Consider the following 18,532-nt stretch of genomic DNA (forward strand, 5'->3'; position numbering starts at 1 on the left):
GAACGTGACTGGCAAACGCACTGTCAAAAGTCAGAATCCTAACCAATTTACTTTAAGTTCTCCGCGGTATCAGGCGGCCTATTTGTCTGCTAGATTTTCATTCTCCAAAGGCTTAGGGTTGTCGATGTTTTGTTCTTGTGTAATTATAACCTCAAGTATGCATTTTATTGAAAATAATTTTTATTTTTTAATATTAATTCAGAATAATTAGTTTTCATCTATTTATTACCTTCAAATTATCTGATTTTGGTATGTTCTATCAATCTAGGGTCTTCATTTAGAATTCCCCATGTTCCAAATTTTAAACACATTTGCAGGAAGATGAATTTTTCAGGATTATTTTGTTTCTAGAGGTCGTCAAATGCCTTTGTTTTAGACGGTCAATATGAAAATCAATATTAAGGCTACATCCAGTAACACCAGAAGCCGATTAGGTAACACCGATCGCACCGGCTGGAAGAGCAGGTTTTTGGATGCGCTTTAGTTTCGTGACATCAATTTTAATTGCGACTGATAAATTTTACGCGAGCTACGTAAAGTTTTTGGTTGATAAGTCAGCCAATATTTTCAAAATTGCCCAAATCATGAGATAATCATTGTTACTAAGAATCATCTAAATTTATTTCAAAATTGTGTTAGCCCAACACTTTCGGAAATTAGTTAAATTATAACAAAATTAGTTAAGCTTTGGTTCTTCGCGAGCTGTTTGAATGTGGTGATGCAGACGCCATTTTAATCGAGACGGGAAAAGTTGAACAACGTACCAAAAATGCGTTCAACAACTTATGACCTGAGCCTTGTGACTCGGTTTTGGGAAAACGTTTAATATGAACTCTATACTATATCAACTTAACTACATTATGTAAGATAGAGCCAAATATTCGGAAGTTGGGGAGTTAAGTGCCAGTATTTACTGAACTCCGAGTAGGCAAAGGTTACTCGTCTTCGGGCTATCACACACCTTCAGTGTAGGACTTTAGTGTCGAAAAAAAATCAACATACATAAATTTAAAGTAGAATTAAATTTCCCGATTACTATTAAAAGGGATTAAAGAATGCAAAGCAAGCTAAACGTTTTTGCGAATTGAATTTAAACAAGTCCCGTAAAAGAATTTCCGTATTAGCTAGGTGTGGTTGCAAGCGGTGTTAGTTTCGTATGGGCTCATGCAGTACAGTATTCATGTTTTCAAACACGCTCAGGTAAAATTCGAGCTTCATTCCAAATTTACAAATTTTCACAATTATCGAGTTTAACTACAAATTTTCATATTAATGATTTCATTCACAATTTCCATTTGGATAAGAGTTTTGTACAAAGTTTGTCAATGTAACATTCAATTTTTCCACTTTACGTTCATTTTTTCCATTTGAAGATCCATCTTTTTCATTAGGCAGGGAAAGCGTAACAATTAAAGCTATAAAAGCAAATTTTAAGATACTTGGTTTTTTTTTGTAAGTGGGTAAGTCTTACGATAGAGAAATATATATATATCTATATATATGGATGAGATTTTGAATAACAAAACATTAAACCTACCTAAAGCAGAAATTCCCAACTGAAGTGTAAACATCCAATTCCAGCCAAGAATGTCTTGCAGAGGCTCAAACATGGCACTTGAGACAAGTCCACCAATAAACTGAAACCGAAATACATTTTTTTATATCTAAGAGTTCTAATCTTGAGGTAAAATTAAAAATAATCACCTGACAATTCATGATAAGGCCCGACACCTCTCCAGAATGATTTTTATCAAAAATACGAACTGTACACATTGGTAAAATGCAAAATGCCGCGCTGCCAGCGGAAATGGCTATAAATCCACAGAGGGATGAAGTGATCAAAAAAGCCGTTGGTGGAAGATATGCGCAAAATGTTAGCAACTGTATAAATGGTCCTAAACATAAGCATATCACAACGAGGGCCACCTGAAAAAAGAACATACAGAACTTATTGAAAATCCTTTTACGTGTTTTAATGGAGCCTAGTAACATTTCTGACTTGTCCAACATCTTATTCCCGTACTTCGATCATAAAAGGGGTCATGAAGGTGCTAGTATATAGAGTTTTTTCCTTAACGCAAACTTATCCCCCACCTTAGTGTCTTACACGCACCTTGTGAGATGTTTTATCACAAATGATTCCAATAATAATTTTTCCGAATATAGTTCCAGATGAGACAAAGGAGTGAGCGTAAGTCAATAGATGATCGTTGTTCACAATATGCATTCCAAATGACTAGAATTTTAAGAAGGAAAAGGTTAATATGAACACGATATTTAAAGACTATTGATTATTGTAACTTTACTTTCAAATATGTGAAAACGTAAATGCTTGGCATGGCCAATAGAAAACCTATAACCCAAAGAAGATAAAGTTCCTTTCGTTTCAAATATTTAACGAGGGTTTCCTTTAAAGATATTTTGTCACGATCGTCTTTTTTATTGGAGTCGTCATCCTAAATTGTTTCAAACAATTTTAAAATTATTCGGATATGCAACTGGTAATCGACGTAATCCACAAAATAAGAGCTGAGACGTACGAATAAGTTACGTTAAATTTCACGTAAAAGAAAGTAGCATCTATCAAGAGCAATTTCAAATAAGTATAATTCCAAGATACTGATGGATCAAGATACGAGAGTGATATTTTAGCTAATTGATTAACACCGATAATGGTGGATTATTTTACGTAATAAAATTGCTGCTTTGATAAAAAGGAAAGGCTTATATTTACTCCGCTTAACAGTCATTTCGTGGACATAAATACCGTCGATACTGCCCTACAGGACTGTTTTGCAAATTTATTTCGATGCCTTCAATGGATATTGCCATGGTTTAGTTAGGTCTTTAATGGATTTGCATATATTAAAAATATTTTAAATATATTCGTTCATTTAAGATTTTTAAACTTTCTCGATCATTTGGAAGTAATACCATCAAATGTTATAAAAATCTTCCTCAATATAGAGACATTTTAAAAACTGAAAACCCCAATTATTTAATCCATTAGTGATCATTCTCTAAGCTTCTAGCATAATGGTACTCCATATAAGACATTGACTAAATTATTTAAATTTCCCACCCAAATAAATTTATTACACTAGATGCTGGTTTACAAAACAATAAGAAAGATCCCATAGCATTTAGTACAAAAAACATAGCCGCCGTTTCCCAAAGGGCATTTGGAACACGGGTAAGTAGATTTTCATCTATGAAATATCTGAAAATAACATTACTGCAGTTGTAAAATATCATTACTAGAACGAAAAATGGATTTTAAAGAATGTCGTGGAGACTACATTAAAACATAGTGACAGTACATGTACGTCTATCCGGCCAAAATTTGATTGAGGTTGAGGGGTTTATTACCCATTTTGGTCAGACGTAACGTTTAGTTGAAGGTTTTCTGGGTTTATCAAGATGGTTTGGATCTGTATCCAAACAATGCCTCCAATACCCCATCCTGCATTAACCAATCCAAAGTAAGTACCAAATTTTTCTGGAAACCACTGTTAAACAAAAGAATAAAGATTGATGTTATTCCGTTCGTTTAAAGCTGACCGAACACGTATCAATTTTCGCTAAAATTGACGGTTTTTTCGTTGATTTTAGTTGATATCAACTAAATTGAGGATCAATATTGATGGTTGACCGCTGTAGACTTGAGCCTACTGCGGTCGACATCAACTTCGATTGATGAGACAACTAGCCAATTAGGAAACGTCTAATCACGTGCTTAGATGCTGAGGCAGCAACATGGCGAACTCTTTAAGCGCAATATCTCGTAGTTTTGTGTGATATTAGTATAAAAACATGGGGAAAAATAAAAAAGGTATAACCAAGAAGTCCAAGAACGAGTGGAAGAAGGAGCACGAGAAGATAGTTGTAGAATTTTATATCAGTTCATAAATACTGTAGATAAAAAATATAGCGCGTGTTGGATGCCAGCAAGACTTGGCTATTGGATAGTTAGATCTTGTGCTCTATATAAATATTATAAGCCATCCTTTTTCTGTACATATCCATATGCTTGTAAATAATATCAAATTAATATTTAGATCATATGCCACTTTGGGATCGAAAGTTTGAAGGTCATTTTAATATTTTAAAACAGACTACTTAAAGAAACGTAGTTCAATTCCTAGGGCTAGTTGGCTAGGACCAGGCGTATACAGGTACCACAAATGATTTAACTTATCTTTATAGTATACATGACATATAAAGCCTAATATTATCGTATGGCCATCTCAACAAACAGCATCAATATTGATAAGGTTGAGGACTGTGTTTTCGCGCTTCTTATCAACGTTAACTACCAATGTGATTGACATTGGCCAAAATGGTTGATACGTGTTCGGTCAGCTTTACAGTAAAGTTTAGAATTGCGTACACTGGAAACTGCCACAATGGTTGATACGTAGGTAAATCCACCACCACACCAAGTTAATACCGAGTACGTTAGCAAAAACAAAATGAAACTGGACTTGATGGTGAAATAGGAAACACCCTGAAAAGAACTGTGCAAAATATAGAATGAACTTATGCATGTTTCAGGTCGCCGCAATTTAGGACAAATGTTTTAAAACGTGACAGCGAAACAAGCGTAATACTACTAACCCTATAGTCTCCTTGTGATAAAGACGTGGCTAAAACAATTGAGGGGATTAATCTCTTTTGGGGATATCCTCCCCAATTTTTCAAAATTTACAAAGCCTTAAATATTCCTGAAGAGTATTTGCTAGTTTCGACTGTATTAATCGAGCCAATAACTTGACTTTGAGATTTCAGAAATCAACGACTCTTTGATATTTTTATCAAATAGTCTCTAACAGTGTACCAGGTTAAACCGTACCACATCTTATCCCACAAATTGCAATATCATATTAAAACAATATCAAAGCTACATTATATCGTGGAGAATGTAGCAGAGGGAAATAAAATTGCTGCACAGCTCTGCAAGAAAGGGTCCATCGTATTGATTCGAAATGGCCATCAAGAAATAATTAACAATAAAACGCATTGTTTATAGGTAGACGTCAAGCTCACCCAATATATAATGCTTAACCTTACTATATCGAAATTCATCTCACATTATTTAACCTCATTACCATAATAAAACTAAAAATGGTTAACATTATTACCATTATCCAACTAAACCAACTAAAAATGGTTAACATTTTTACCATTAAACAACTAAACCAACTAAACTTATGATCATTTTTTCCATTATCCAACTAAATCTGGTTAATAATATTACCATTATCCAAATAGACCAACTAAAATTGGTAAACATTAATACCACAAACCAACTAAAAATGCATAACATTATTACTACAAACCAACTAAAAATGGTATATATTATAACCATAAATCTAAGTTTATCATGCCTCTAAGTAGAGATATGGCTGCTACCCTATGGCAATAGTGTTAGTCTGGCTCCCTTTAATGAAACCCTATACTCTCTCCGTATCGTTTATCACCTCAACTTCAATACAAAATTGTACTGCCTAGTCTAGCGTTTCTTTTATCCTTTTTCGAATGTTTCAGGACTGAAACCGTCTCGATCTCACGAGAGAGACAGGGTTTTTGGGGTTGTTTAAGTAAAATTCGTTCGCCCTAGTGCCTGCCTATACGAAACGTAAACATCTCCTTTATTCCATTGGATGATTTTTTTCATGTGACCCATTTAGTAATCGACTCGACCGTTTGTTGGCTGCACCGCGACAGGAATTTCAAAATTTTCTCTCTTCGGATCTTAGCGCTATACGAGTTCTGACGTCACAGTAGCCTGTGGAAGATGCCCAGTTGTTACCCATATTTGTGTTCTTAGAGGCATGATAAACTTATGCCATAAACCAACTTAAAATAGTTAAAAATCGAACAAAAATTGTCATCCTACCCTAATCCACTATCTCTTCACTTTACCAGCTCTAAAAACCAGTCACGGAAAGAAAAATCCGTATTAGCTTGGTGTGGTTGGGAGTGGGGGTGTTAGTTTCGTATGTTCTAATGTAGTACATTATTCTTGTATTCTAACTCGCTAAGGCAAGAACGGATTCATACCCATAAGAACATAGGGCACGAGATATTCTGTCCCCGTCCTAGCAAGGATGATAGGGGGTGGATCCGAATTCTGAGAGAAATACGCGCCGTAACTTCGGACGCGATTGGGTCTGGTGGGACGCTAAATATGGGGAAGGAATACTCGGGATGAAAGGCAGGTGGGCTACCTCAGAACTAGACCCTATTTAGCGCCATCGTGTTGGCCCAATTTGCACGCGTATTGCCAAAGTTATTTTAAACCTCTTCTCATAAATAAAATTTGCAATTGAAACATTAAATTTTATATAGAGTTAATATTTAATAATTATTGTTTCGAAATTGTTGCTAAAATAATAGTGCACATAGATGACGCTGCAATAGGGAAACGCCGGTAAGAATTTCTTTGACGGCGCTAAACGCGTCTGATAGAGTTCTTTGTTCCACTTTCAAGGGGGATTGAAAGGATTATAAGATCAAATATTTCATTAAATAATGTTTTTAACTTCTAACTATGGTGTAAAATGATAATTTTTATGCGCGAAAGAAGAAAAGCTTTAATAATCAATGTAAGTTTTTTCAAACATAGAAAATCATGTTTGGTTTCATCACTATGCGTTAGTAGTTAAATTCCATTTTTTTCATCAAATGACTAATCTTTTCAATCGTCCTTGAAATAGGAAGTAACAACTCTAGGTGACGCCCAGCGCGTTCAAATAAATCCCTACCGGCGTTTCCCTATTGCAGCGTCATCTACGTACACTATTATTTTTGGAACAATTTCGATGCAATAATTATTAAATGTTAAGTCTCTATAAAATTTAGTGTATCAATTGCAAATTATATTTATGAGGAAAAAGTTTAAAATAACTTTGGCATATGTATGCGAAATTAGGCCTACACGATGGCGCTAAATAGGGTCTAGTTCTGAGGTAGCCCACCTGCCTTTCGTCCCGAGTATTCCTCCCCCACTTTTAGCGTCCCACCAGACCCAATCGCGTCCGAAGTTACGGCGCGTATTTCTCTCAGAATTCGTATCCACCCCCTATCATCCTTGGTCCTAGCATACTTGGTGTAGGTTCGCGTCACTTCATTCCGCCATCTATGACGGTCTGCAGCAACTATATAGTTTAAAGAAATGTATGGTTTTAGACACGTGACATAAATATAAGCAGACGAATCATCTCAACCAAGTATGAGAGGATGGTACCAGAGGATAAAGCTATTGCCCTATGTTCTTATCAGCATGAATCCGTTCTTGGCTAAGGTAATATTCGAGATGGCTAATTGTTGGCGTTTATTAAGTTCTTAAACAACTTAGCTAACATGGTCTTTCCGTCTATCTAACCTCCATACATTGAAGGTTCAGGAGCTTTCAACGACAACTATAATTAGATAACAGCAACGCAGCTTTTATACATAGTGCCCTTTCCGCCTGAAAATTAATCTCTCACTCTAGCTACCGTGGCCGCATTCCCCATTCCCCCCGTGAAAACCCAATAAATCGGTCTATAAGGAAAACCATTTCTCCTATATACGCTTTCCAACAAATCCGCTTCGATACAACCGTCCATCAACTTAAACCTAATCTTGAAGGCTGCCGCAATCTAATCCGGTGAATTCTTTCACGATTCCAATGTTGTTCCTTATCCAATATTTCCAAGAGCTGAACGAGGATCTTTCTTAAAAACTGTCCCGAAAACTTGTTTTATATACGTCCATCCGAAATCAGGAAAACTGCTGATAACTCGTGCCATAGCGCTAATGTACTTCCTTTCGCAATTCTTTCACATTACGAACTTCAAAGCGGTTGTGTATCTTGCCTTAATCGGTTTCTAGTCACTCTTGTTTTTCGTGTACCCGGGGATACAAATACACCCGCCCCCGAAACGCACACAGACACACAAAACACCATCGCAAAGCTAGGTCTGGTTACATAGCACACCTAGCAAAAACGAACGAGGTACTAGTACTTCTACATCTACAGGCCAGTTCAAACTAGTCCATTGTATAAAGAAGAAATCACAAATTATTCGTTGCCATAAAAACCTTTAAATATAATCAAGAAGAAATTTCTGGTCTAGTATTTCAGAATAAATTTGAAAAGAAAGGATTAACAAATGTTACTGGGCCTGGAATTTTACTTGTCAACACAAAAGCCTTTTCTTCACTAGTAATATCCAATTTGAAATATACTTTTAATATGTAATTCTTTAAAAAAAAATTATGCCAAAATTTATAATAGAAGTTCAAAAACTTACCTAATTATTATTGTGCCGAAGAACGCCGTTTTTCTAATTCCAATTCTTTGTATTAAAAAGCCGCCGACAATTGTGAATAAACTGTAAGCACTTTCACAAAGACTGGTGGTCCATGTCATGCTGCTAATGGTGATGTTGCGATCAACTTTATTATGAAGAAATGATAATAGATACGGTATCGAATTACCCATCGAATAATAAAATCCCAACACAAAACATAAAAGGAAAGAGCCAAAAAGTGATAAATATGCCCTTGTGGGCGATTTGAAAAGGTTTCTCTTCATTTTGTTAAATTTTGTCGCTTCCATTTGGTATTCACCCGTCAAATCGTTCGCCGCGGAAGGAATAGAAAAACGGCTGATTTAGCTTTTTTCAATTATATTACTTTGTTTATAATGTAACACTATACAGCAAGTCATCTGTTTTTTATCTAAAAAAAAACTTTCTTTAGTAGTTGTACGTGTATGAATCGTAAAATGCGTATACTTCAGTTTTTAGAAACGAACAATCTTCAACCACTATTTACTCGAGACTTCATTCGAAGATTATAGAAAGATCAAATTCTATTTGTAAGATTGTTATTCTCTCTGATAATTGTGGTTTGGGTAAAGTTTCTCTCTCTGGTTTTCCCCCGACACAAAAAGGGGAAAGACTTATTTTGTTTTGCCGATTAGAAGTACCATTTTGGAGAGCAAAATCGCAAGCCAATCCGTTTAAGCCGAACTCGTTAACTCAAGCCGGGCTTAAGGCTTAAGTTTAAACTAGTAAACGACGTTAGCTTTTGAACCTTGACTCTAGACAGTGGGTACTTTTCTTAGCACAATATTATTATATTTAAAGGCAAACTGGTAAATTCAAATTTGCAACTCGACCAAATAGCGTTTTTAGGCGTCATCAAAATTAAACAAGGGCAAAAATAATTTTGCAATGCTTCGTGTGGTTTCTAATGTGCTCAGGTTGTACAGACTGTTAAAGAAGTCTTTGCGCGTTGCGTTTTTCGCACATATTTTACTATATTTCAAAAACTATTCAAGCTAGCGCTCTGGAATAAAGTGCGTTATAAAAGTTTTGCATTCCTCTTTCATATTTTACCCGTTCCACAGTTGTCCTTTGCATACTTATACCGGAAACCGGAAATGTCAAAATTATCAACTTTGAAAATATTGGATTCTCGAGGATATAAATGCGATTTTCGGATTCCTTGGGGTCGATTCATATTTGAAAAGTGTTCACCAAATTCAATTCGGATGAATAGGTCACGAGTAATCAGCCTTTATTCAAAATATGGCAAACTTGCTTAGAGTGGCGATAATTCATAATCGAGTATCGAATCTTTGTCGTAATAATGCTTGTTAGATTTTATGGCACTTTATGCGTATATATATGATTAGTCTTGTGGCGCAATACTTTGAAACATATAAGACGTTCATTAAAGGGATGGAGAAGTGGAAAATAAAGTTATTTTTTATTGATTCTTCTATAAGACCAATCTGCATAGTGAAACATCCAGGAAATAACACCGAACGAGTGAATAAATTTATCGCGAGACTTAAAAAAATTTGCGCGATGTGACAATTGTGGCGCGAGACATGGAGCGTGCCACGAGAATTTTGTTAACAAAAAGGCACGGCGTTACGCGATTGGTCGGAGTTCCTTTTTTGAAATTACTCTTAAAATCTTAACCTAATTTGAATATTAAAATCAATGGGAGGTATTTCCTGAATTTTTCATTATGCATACTGGTCTCATGATCAGTAGAAGAATCCATAAAAAAACACTTTAATTTCCACTTCCCGCTCCCTTTAAGAGAAAACTCGCGTCTTTTGAAGAGGAGAAGCGGTTTGAAAATATTGTTATTTGGGCCATGATATCTTAATATTTAGAACTCATATTAATTACGTCTAGGTCTTCAGCCCGACTCATTGCAGCCTAGTGAATATCTCATTCATGATGGCATATGCGCTTCACGAGATCCCCTCAAATAGACAAATTCGAATATTCCATATAAGAAATAACTTCAGAGGAGATGTCTTCTATACTAGGAACGTTCGCTACGCGATTGAGCTTCGCTAAACGGAGCCTGGGGTGGCCTATAGCCTCCCGCGTTTATCGCAAATGTCAGGCCATTGAAAGATTTTTATTTTAGAAGCAGAAATAGGGAACAGAGTAATCTGGGCGCGCGTCAAAGTCCCGGACCCCCTTCCTCGGGACGGTGAGATATGAAAGAAGAGGCGGGTCATAGCGACAGAGGTAAAAAGGAATAACGTATTTTCGCCGATACCGTCAGCAACGTCAGCAAAACGTAGTTTAATTGAGCAATCAGAAAATTTAAACTTTTCATTATGCGTTAGAGGGAGGACTCTATACTGGGCAATGAGTCGGACTGAATTAAAAACTAACCGTTCTCCAATCCTAGTTCTAAAATTAAATCTATCTCTGTTGAGGCTTAATAATAAAGCAACCAAAGCATGGGCAAAGGCGTATTTCACAACTGACGTTCAAAGCTACCGATGGAAAAGCCTAAAAATGAAATAAAAAAAATTAATGCCGGTAACAATGATCACAACTGAAAATAACAGCTAACAGCTAAAACGAACCCGAACGGTAAACACTTGAAGTTGGTCTCTCTGCACTGCTGGTCTGCCACTCCTTTCGTTTAGTTTCTATGGCAAAAAATACTAACTTTGGGAGATATTGGGATATTAGGCCATTTTTTGTTTTAAGACTTTTTATTGTGTAGGAAAGAAACCGACCCTGTTTAACGAAACTTTGGATAATTTTTAATCTTTAGTTAAAAGTTGAAATTTATTTATAAAATTTGGACCAAAATTTTTAAATAACAAGATTTCGAGTTTCAAATTGAAGAATGTCCGTGTGGTTTATTGAAATATTTTTTACAAAAAAGACAGTCACTTTCAGTTTCAATTGTTGCTTGATATTTTATTCGACCCCCCCCCTAGCCATTAAAGGGAGGATGAAGAGGAAAATAAAGTGAATTTTTAATTGATTTTTCTTATTATATGCACAGTGAAACACCCAGGAAATACAGTTTCCGAATGATTATAAAATTCAAATTAGGTTCAGATTTTAAAGATAATTTGAAGTAAGCACCACTGACTAATAGCTTAACGCCCTGCCTTCCTGTTAACAAAATTTCCGCGCCGCGATAGTCACATCGCGAGCAACTTTTATTAAATCTCGCGATAAATTTCATTCGGCATGGAGCGTGCCACGAGAATTTTGTCAATAGGAAGGCAGGGCGTTACGAGATGGGTCGGAGGTCATTATTTCAAATTATCCATAAAATCTGAACCTAATTGGAATTTGAAAATTGTTCGGAGATATTTCCTGAATGTTTCACTATGCACAATGGTCTTATAATTAGTAGAAGAATCGATAAAAATTATTTGATTTTTCATTTGACCCTCCCATTGAACACATTCTTAATCGTACTCTAAAAGACAGACATAAACTCTAATGAAATTAGGAGGTAAAGCATTGTAATATTAAAAATAGAGATCCGCCCTGTTCGCTGGTATTTTTTTCTCCGTATGAGTAACAGCCCACGTCGTGACCGGTATTAATATTAATAACCTGATAATTATTCTTGACTAACTTAAAACATTGTTTTAGTGTATGGTTTCAGGCTCAGCAGGACAATTGCCCAGCCCATGCGTCCCGCTCGTTGCAAGATTTATGGAGAACGAAGGAATTGACGCTTTGGATTGGCCCGCTCTCTCGCCCGACTTGAACCCGATTTAGCGTTTATGTCTGTCCTTTTTAAAAGATTAAAAATGTGTTTAAGGGCTGAGGGAGGTTAAGTCAAATATTAAGCTTAAATTGAAACTGAAAGTGACAGTCTTGTTTGTAATAAATAGTTCAAGAACGCAGACGGTATTTCCTGGATGTTTCACTATGCAAAATGGTCTTATAATTAGAAGAAGAATCGATAAAAAATCACTTTATTTTCCTCTTCATCCTCCCTTAAAGGGCTAGGGGATGTCCAATAAAATATCAAGCAACATTTCAAGCTGAAAGTGACTGTCTTGTATAAAATAGTTCAATAAAGCACACGAGCATTCTTCAATTTGAAACTCGAAGGAAGTCTTGTTATTTGAAAACTTTCGTCCAAATTTTATAAATAAATTTCAACTTTTAACTAAAGATTAAAAATTATCCAAAGTTTCGTTAAACAGGGTCGTTTTCTTTCCTACACAATAAAAAGTCTTAAAACAAAAAATGGCCTAATATCCCAATACCTCCCAAGGTTAGTATTTTTGCCATAGAAAATAAACGAAAGGAGTAGCAGACCAGCAGCGCAGAGAGACCAACTTCAAGTGTTTACCGTTCGGGTTCGTTTTAGCTGTTAGCTGTTATTTTCAGTTGTGATCATTGTTACCGGCATTCATTTTTTTTCATTTAATTTTTAGGCTTTTCCATCGGTAGCTATGAACGTCAGTTGTGAAATACGCCTTTGCCCATGCTTTGGTTGCGGTCGGCTTTATTATTAAGCCTCAACAGAGATAGATTTAATTTTAGATGTAGGATTGGAGAACGGTTAGTGTTTAATTCAGTCCGACTGATTGCCCAGTATAGAGTCCTCCCTCAAACGCGTAATGAAAAGTTTAAATTTTCTGATTGCTCAATTAAACTACGTTTTGCTGACGTTGCTGACGGTATCGGCGAAAAATACGTTATTCCTTTTTACCTCTGTCGCTTTGACACGCCTCTTCTTTCATACCCCTCCTTTCCGTGGAAGGGGGTCCGGGAATTTGACAAGCTCCAAGATTACTCTATTCTCTATTCCCACTTCTAAAATTAAATCTATCCCTAGCCTCACATTTGCGCTAAACGCGGTATGTTATAGCCAACCTCAGGCTCCGTTTAGCGGAGCTCAATCGCGTAGCGAACATTCCTAGCATAGAAGCCCTCTCCTCTGAAGTTGTTTCATGTATGGAATAGTCGAATTTGTCTATTTGAAGGGATCTAGCGCAGCACATATGCCATCTTGAATGAGATTTTCACTGGGTTGCAATGAGTCGGGCTGAAGACCTAGACGTAATTAATATGAGTTCTAAACATTAAGATATCATGGCCCAAATAACAATATTTTCAATCCACTTCTCCTCTTCAAAAGACGCTAGTTTTCTCTTAAAGGGAGCGGGAAGTGGAAATTAAAATGTTTTTTATGGATTTTTCTACTAATCATGAGACCAATATGCATAATGAAAAATTCAGGAAATACCTCCCATTGATTTTAATATTCAAATTAGGTTAAGATTTTAAGAATAATTTCAAAAAAGGAACTCCGACCAATAGCGTAACGCCATGCCTTTTTGTTAACAAAATTCTCGTGGCACGCTCCATGTCTCGCGCCACAATTGTCACATCGCGCAAATTAATTCAACACGGAGCGTGTCAATAGAAAATTGTTGATAAAAAGGCAGAGCGCTACGCGATTATAGCGATTTCCACTGACTGCTCGCGGAGCGCTCCCATGGAGCCATATAAATGGGAGAAGTAGTTCTCGGCTTCGTTAAAGACTAATTTTGCTAAATCAGGGTCTCCTATATTTATTGCTCCATGGGAGCGCTCCGAGAGCAGTAAGTGGAATTCGCTATTAGTCGGAGGTCCTTATTTAAAATTATTCGTGAAATTTCAAACTAATCGTAGTTTAAAAATCGTTCGGTGTTATGGAAAAATCAATAAAAAATTACTTTATTTTTCACTTCACCATCCCTTTAATGAACGTCTGATTTGTTTCAAAGTATTGCGCCACAAGACCAATCATATATATACGCATAAAGTGCCATAAAATCTAACAAGCATTATTACGACAAAGATTCGATACTCGATTATGAATTATCGCCACTCTAAGCAAGTTTGCCATATTTTGAATAAAGGCTGATTACTCGTGACCTATTCATCCGAATTGAATTTGGTGAACACTTTTCAAATATGAATCGACCCCAAAGAATCCGAAAATCGCATTTATATCCTCGAGAATCCAATATTTTCAAAGTTGATAATTTTGACATTTCCTGTTTCCGGTATAAGTATGCAAAGGACAACTGTAGAACGGGTAAAATATGAAAGAGGAATGCAAAACTTTTATAACGCACTTTATTTCAGAGCGCTAGCTTGAATAGTTTTTGAAATATAGTAAAATATGTGCGAAAAACGCAACGCGCAAAGACTTCTTTAACAGTCTGTACAGCGCCCAACAACGATCTAAGGTGATACAGTGTCTCTTAAATTAAAAGTTCATGACATAAATAATTAATCAAAAATGTCTTGATTAGAATCAATACCTAAAAAGTATCGATAAGACTGAGGCTATCACTTGTCTGAATGATCAGATATTAATTTTTCTTTTTAATTGAAACTTAAATGCATGGTTAAGAAAAAACAACGTTCCATTACCGTTTTCCGTTGAAATAAATTATTTTACTGGTAATCAATTTCAAAAATTTACTTATCTCGGCTTTTCGACCACAATTCCATTCCCCGAAAACATTTTATCATTACATTAATTACTTTTGGGAGAGTACGTGTATGGTTTTGCGTTTAAAAAGGTTCCTAAAGACGTTACATCCCCATTTGTGACCGGCACGCTTCGCAGTGGAACATTTTAATTATTCTAAAACCAATGGCGCCAACTTCAATAGGGACAAAAAGATTTTTACTCGCGGTTTTGCAAAATGATGTAATATCAAGTGTACTTTAGTCAACCGTCGTATTGTTCTTTCTCATAGTTCAGGGCATGATCAGTGTTACTGCCCAATTTCTCTCTCTAGTTTCTAACAATGGTTATAGACTATTTGATATGGCACGGCACAACATTATATACATTTGAAAATTCTAAGTAGCACAAAAGGAAAAAGAATCCATTTTTTTATATTTTGGTTTGAATAAATAAATTCATGATAGTAGTTATAACCAAATGTGGATGAGAGGGAAAGTATGACAATGGTCATAGAGCCTGTGTTAAAAAACGCGGACATCAAGTTTCGCCAATAACTATTTAGTTTACTAGTGACTGATGGACTTGCAAACTCGCGACTGAAAGTAGTTCAGACATTTACGCTCCTTGGTTTAACCATAGCCCACTCGATCACGCGAATCACGACGCAAGCTGCTCGCGCTATAGCTAAATTCCCGAGATTTGTTTTAAACGTTATCTAGTTTTATGTGCTCTACTATTGCTTCGATAACCTTACTTAAATCCATATTATACCTTCAAATACCATTTAAAACCTTACCAGCTACTCTGTCCTGACTACAAACACAAATCGAGGAAGTTCTAGCATACGCAATAGTAGACGACGTACCGTATTACCCGCGAATTAACACAAGACCTATTTTAAGGGAGTGAACAGGCCCAGTATAGCTACGCCAATAAAACGGTCAACTACGGCGAAACTCTGATGACTTGCGACTTTAGGCCATTTTCATACTTTTCCTCTCATCCACTTTTGTTATAACGAACAGAAAGTCAAGGGAATGGCACCGGTAATGAGCAGCAGAAAGAGAGGAAAGTTTGCTTCAAGTTAGCAGAGGGACATAGTAGTGAAAATAGTAATCTAGAATTTTGTTCAATCAAACCTTATTATATCATGAAAAATTCAAGTGAGCAGGCGGCACTACCTAGAAAGATTGATTATGGCAGATAACAGCGAAACAATTATGTTCTACACACATTGGGACTATGAGAGAGTTTCAGGGCCGCAGGCCGCACATGATGAAATTTCAACTCCAGATTACTTCAATTCTCTCTGGTCGTACTAGTAGCAGGTTAAGCTATAGTTTGCTCAGGTCCAGTTAGTCTCGAAAGGGTTATATAGTGCTTGCAACTTTTAAAAGATTGTTATCATGGCAACACAGACCGCTATTACAGTTTTTTCTTCTTTTATAGGCTATTTTGACACGTTATCTCCCAAAAGTAATTAATGTAATGATAAAATGTTTTCGGGGAATGGAATTGTGGTCGAAAAGCCGAGATAAGTAAATTTTTGAAATTGATTACCAGTAAAATAATTTATTTCAACGGAAAACGGTAATGGAACGTTGTTTTTTCTTAAGCATGCATTTAAGTTTCAATTAAAAAGAAAAATTAATATCTGATCATTCAGACAAGAGATAGCCTCAGTCTTATCGATACTTTTTAGGTCTTGATTCTAATCAAGACATTTTTGATTAATATCTGTTCCTTCAGTCTTCATTTTAATTAAGAATGTTAAGAAACTGTTTTACATTTTCAAAATCTGCACTAAGCAGAAACATATATAAAGGGGACCATAACTTTAGCTCAATCAGACATTTATTTATAATGATACTTCAAAAATAAAACGTAAATCATTAAAAGTTTGTATTCTTATTGTAATTAGAATAATACATTTTTTACAATCATTTATTGAAACGCGAGGCGCCCCCCTAAAAATTCCAGAAATAGGACCAAATTGACAATATTAGAAAATTTTTAAAAATGCTGATTATGTCCGTTTAACATTTAGCTCAAAATAGTCATAAGTCTAATATGATATTCGGATATCCTTAAAACTTCACAAAGACGATCCGAGATTGTCAATTTCAAACTTTTTTGTAGCATAAACTAACGTCTTTTTGATTTTAAGCTTAAAACCTTAAACAAAATATAGTCAGGGCTACCCTAAAAGTTCACAAAAATGATCCAAGATTGTTAATACGCCTAAAAAGTGCCATCTTCAAAATATGTAGCCGGAGAAAAGAGAGCTTGATCGAGTGGGCTATGCTAGTGGTTGGAAGTCGCGGGGGTTGGGACAGGGATAAGGGAGTTGAGATGGATTTGAAATTATGATGGGCGACCTGCGGCACCGTATCTCTCCCAATGTACCTCGCGCACGCCCCTACTCTTCGGTAGGCGATTGCTAAGTGCTGCCGCGTAGCCCCATTTTATTTGTATGAGAACTAGCTTCTATTTTTAAGATAGAGGGAGAGCCTTTTTACAATTTCGTCCTGTACGCTGAGGATGCTGGGAGGACTATGGTGCCGTAGGTGGGGGTACACAGGCAACGCTATAGGTATGGGGGTTTCCACTCCATTCCTCTCTCCTTCAAGGTTGGGACTCCAGGCATAGCCGATTCCATCACGCACTCGACAACGCAAAGCAACTCGCGCCAGCCTGGGAAATAAGGCGGTGACACAGGGAAAATGACCAGTTTAAAAATTGCCTGGTCCAGTTCAAAAATTAAATCGGAGGAGGGGTCAGTGGTCCATGAGACTACTAAGAAAGTTCAAGGGTAACCAGACCCTTACACATTAAAATTCTAATATTTTAATTCTCCACTTCTTTAGTTTAGCAGACGACGTGCTCTGGTCAATGGTCACGGACCATTTTATTTATTCCAAGTCAGGAAAGTCGCTGGCCTAATCTCCAGTTTAAAAAAATCCTTTTCGGTCACGGTCCAGAAAACTCACGTAAACGCGACGCGAATGACAAAAACTACGTATTTTCCGACTGAGGAGAGGCGAAATAGCCTAGCCTTTTTTTACGTCCCCCCTTGTATTTTGAAAGTGGGACTGGGACTATGGCGCGCGAATACTTAGGCATCTTATACCTTCTCCCTAGTAAACTAGATATCGCTTCTTGGTAAATTTTTATATAACTAAAACCATAAGTTTATATGATATGTTCCATAACAAGGTTCCTACAACTTTTGGAAAACAAATTTTCCTCTGATTTTCAGGCTATTCCCCATATACTTCCCTGAGTTTTCCAGGTTTTTCCCGTATATGGAGTATCCTATGGAGCAAATGTTAAAGAAGGAGGGAAGGAGCAAATTGGACTATTACATAGTCAAAGGATGTCACCGTATCTCTAATATAACCGGATCGAGTTACGAGCTTTCAAAATTTAGTGTAATGTTAATCCTAGGGAGGAGGCAAAGTATCTACAAGTACCCGGGGCTAGTACCTACAAGCATTCACAAGCACCTACAAGTACCCGGGGCAAGTACCTACAAGCACCCGGAGCAAGTACCTACAAGCACCCGGGGCAAGTACCAACAAGCACCCGGGGCAAGTACCCACAAGCACCCGGGGCAAAGACCCAGAAGCACCCGGGGCAAGCACCCGGAGCAAGCACCCACAAACACCCACAAGTACCCGGGTCAAGCACCCACAAGCACCCGGGGCAAAGACCCAGAAGCACCCGGGGCAAGCACCCACAAACACCCACAAGTACCCGGGTCAAG

General features: G+C 36.7%; 1 protein-coding gene across 4 annotated transcripts; it reads right to left on the reverse strand.

Annotated features, from left to right (window-relative positions):
* Positions 1 to 1,261: 1,261 nt before the first annotated feature.
* Positions 1,262 to 8,915, reverse strand: LOC149616786 (apicoplast pyruvate carrier 1-like). Of its 4 annotated transcripts, none has more exons than XM_089857317.1 (10): positions 8,787 to 8,915; positions 8,301 to 8,730; positions 4,391 to 4,517; positions 3,370 to 3,509; positions 3,100 to 3,220; positions 2,307 to 2,456; positions 2,114 to 2,236; positions 1,705 to 1,926; positions 1,538 to 1,637; positions 1,262 to 1,415 (listed from the first exon to the last, which is right to left on the reverse strand). In XM_089857317.1, exons 2-10 carry the CDS (start codon positions 8,606 to 8,608, stop codon positions 1,279 to 1,281), a joined length of 1,428 nt encoding a protein of 475 aa, XP_089713443.1. In that variant the 5' UTR covers positions 8,609 to 8,730; positions 8,787 to 8,915; the 3' UTR covers positions 1,262 to 1,278. The 4 variants fall into 4 exon arrangements, with proteins under 4 accessions (XP_089713443.1, XP_089713445.1, XP_089713444.1 ...); XM_089857319.1 differs by lacking the exon at positions 8,787 to 8,915 and having other exon boundaries at positions 8,301 to 8,420; positions 8,488 to 8,780; XM_089857318.1 differs by lacking the exon at positions 8,787 to 8,915 and having other exon boundaries at positions 8,301 to 8,423; positions 8,488 to 8,780.
* Between the last annotated feature and the right edge of the window lie 9,617 nt (positions 8,916 to 18,532).

This window comes from Phalangium opilio, unplaced genomic scaffold (assembly GCF_054372755.1).
Source record: "Phalangium opilio isolate 3A_F unplaced genomic scaffold, DU_Popi_V2 ptg000217l_1, whole genome shotgun sequence".
Taxonomy (NCBI): domain Eukaryota; kingdom Metazoa; phylum Arthropoda; class Arachnida; order Opiliones; family Phalangiidae; genus Phalangium; species Phalangium opilio.

Excerpts from the sequence above, each read along its gene's own strand:
- LOC149616786 (XM_089857317.1), bottom strand. The coding sequence starts at position 8,608 with ATGGAAGCGACAAAATTTAACAAAATGAAGAGAAACCTTTTCAAATCG. Across the intron at positions 1,927-2,113 it reads GTGATAAAACATCTCACAAG|GTGGCCCTCGTTGTGATATG; the intron begins GTGCGTGTAAGA and ends TTCTTTTTTCAG. Across the intron at positions 1,638-1,704 it reads GCCTTATCATGAATTGTCAG|TTTATTGGTGGACTTGTCTC; the intron begins GTGATTATTTTT and ends TTTCGGTTTCAG.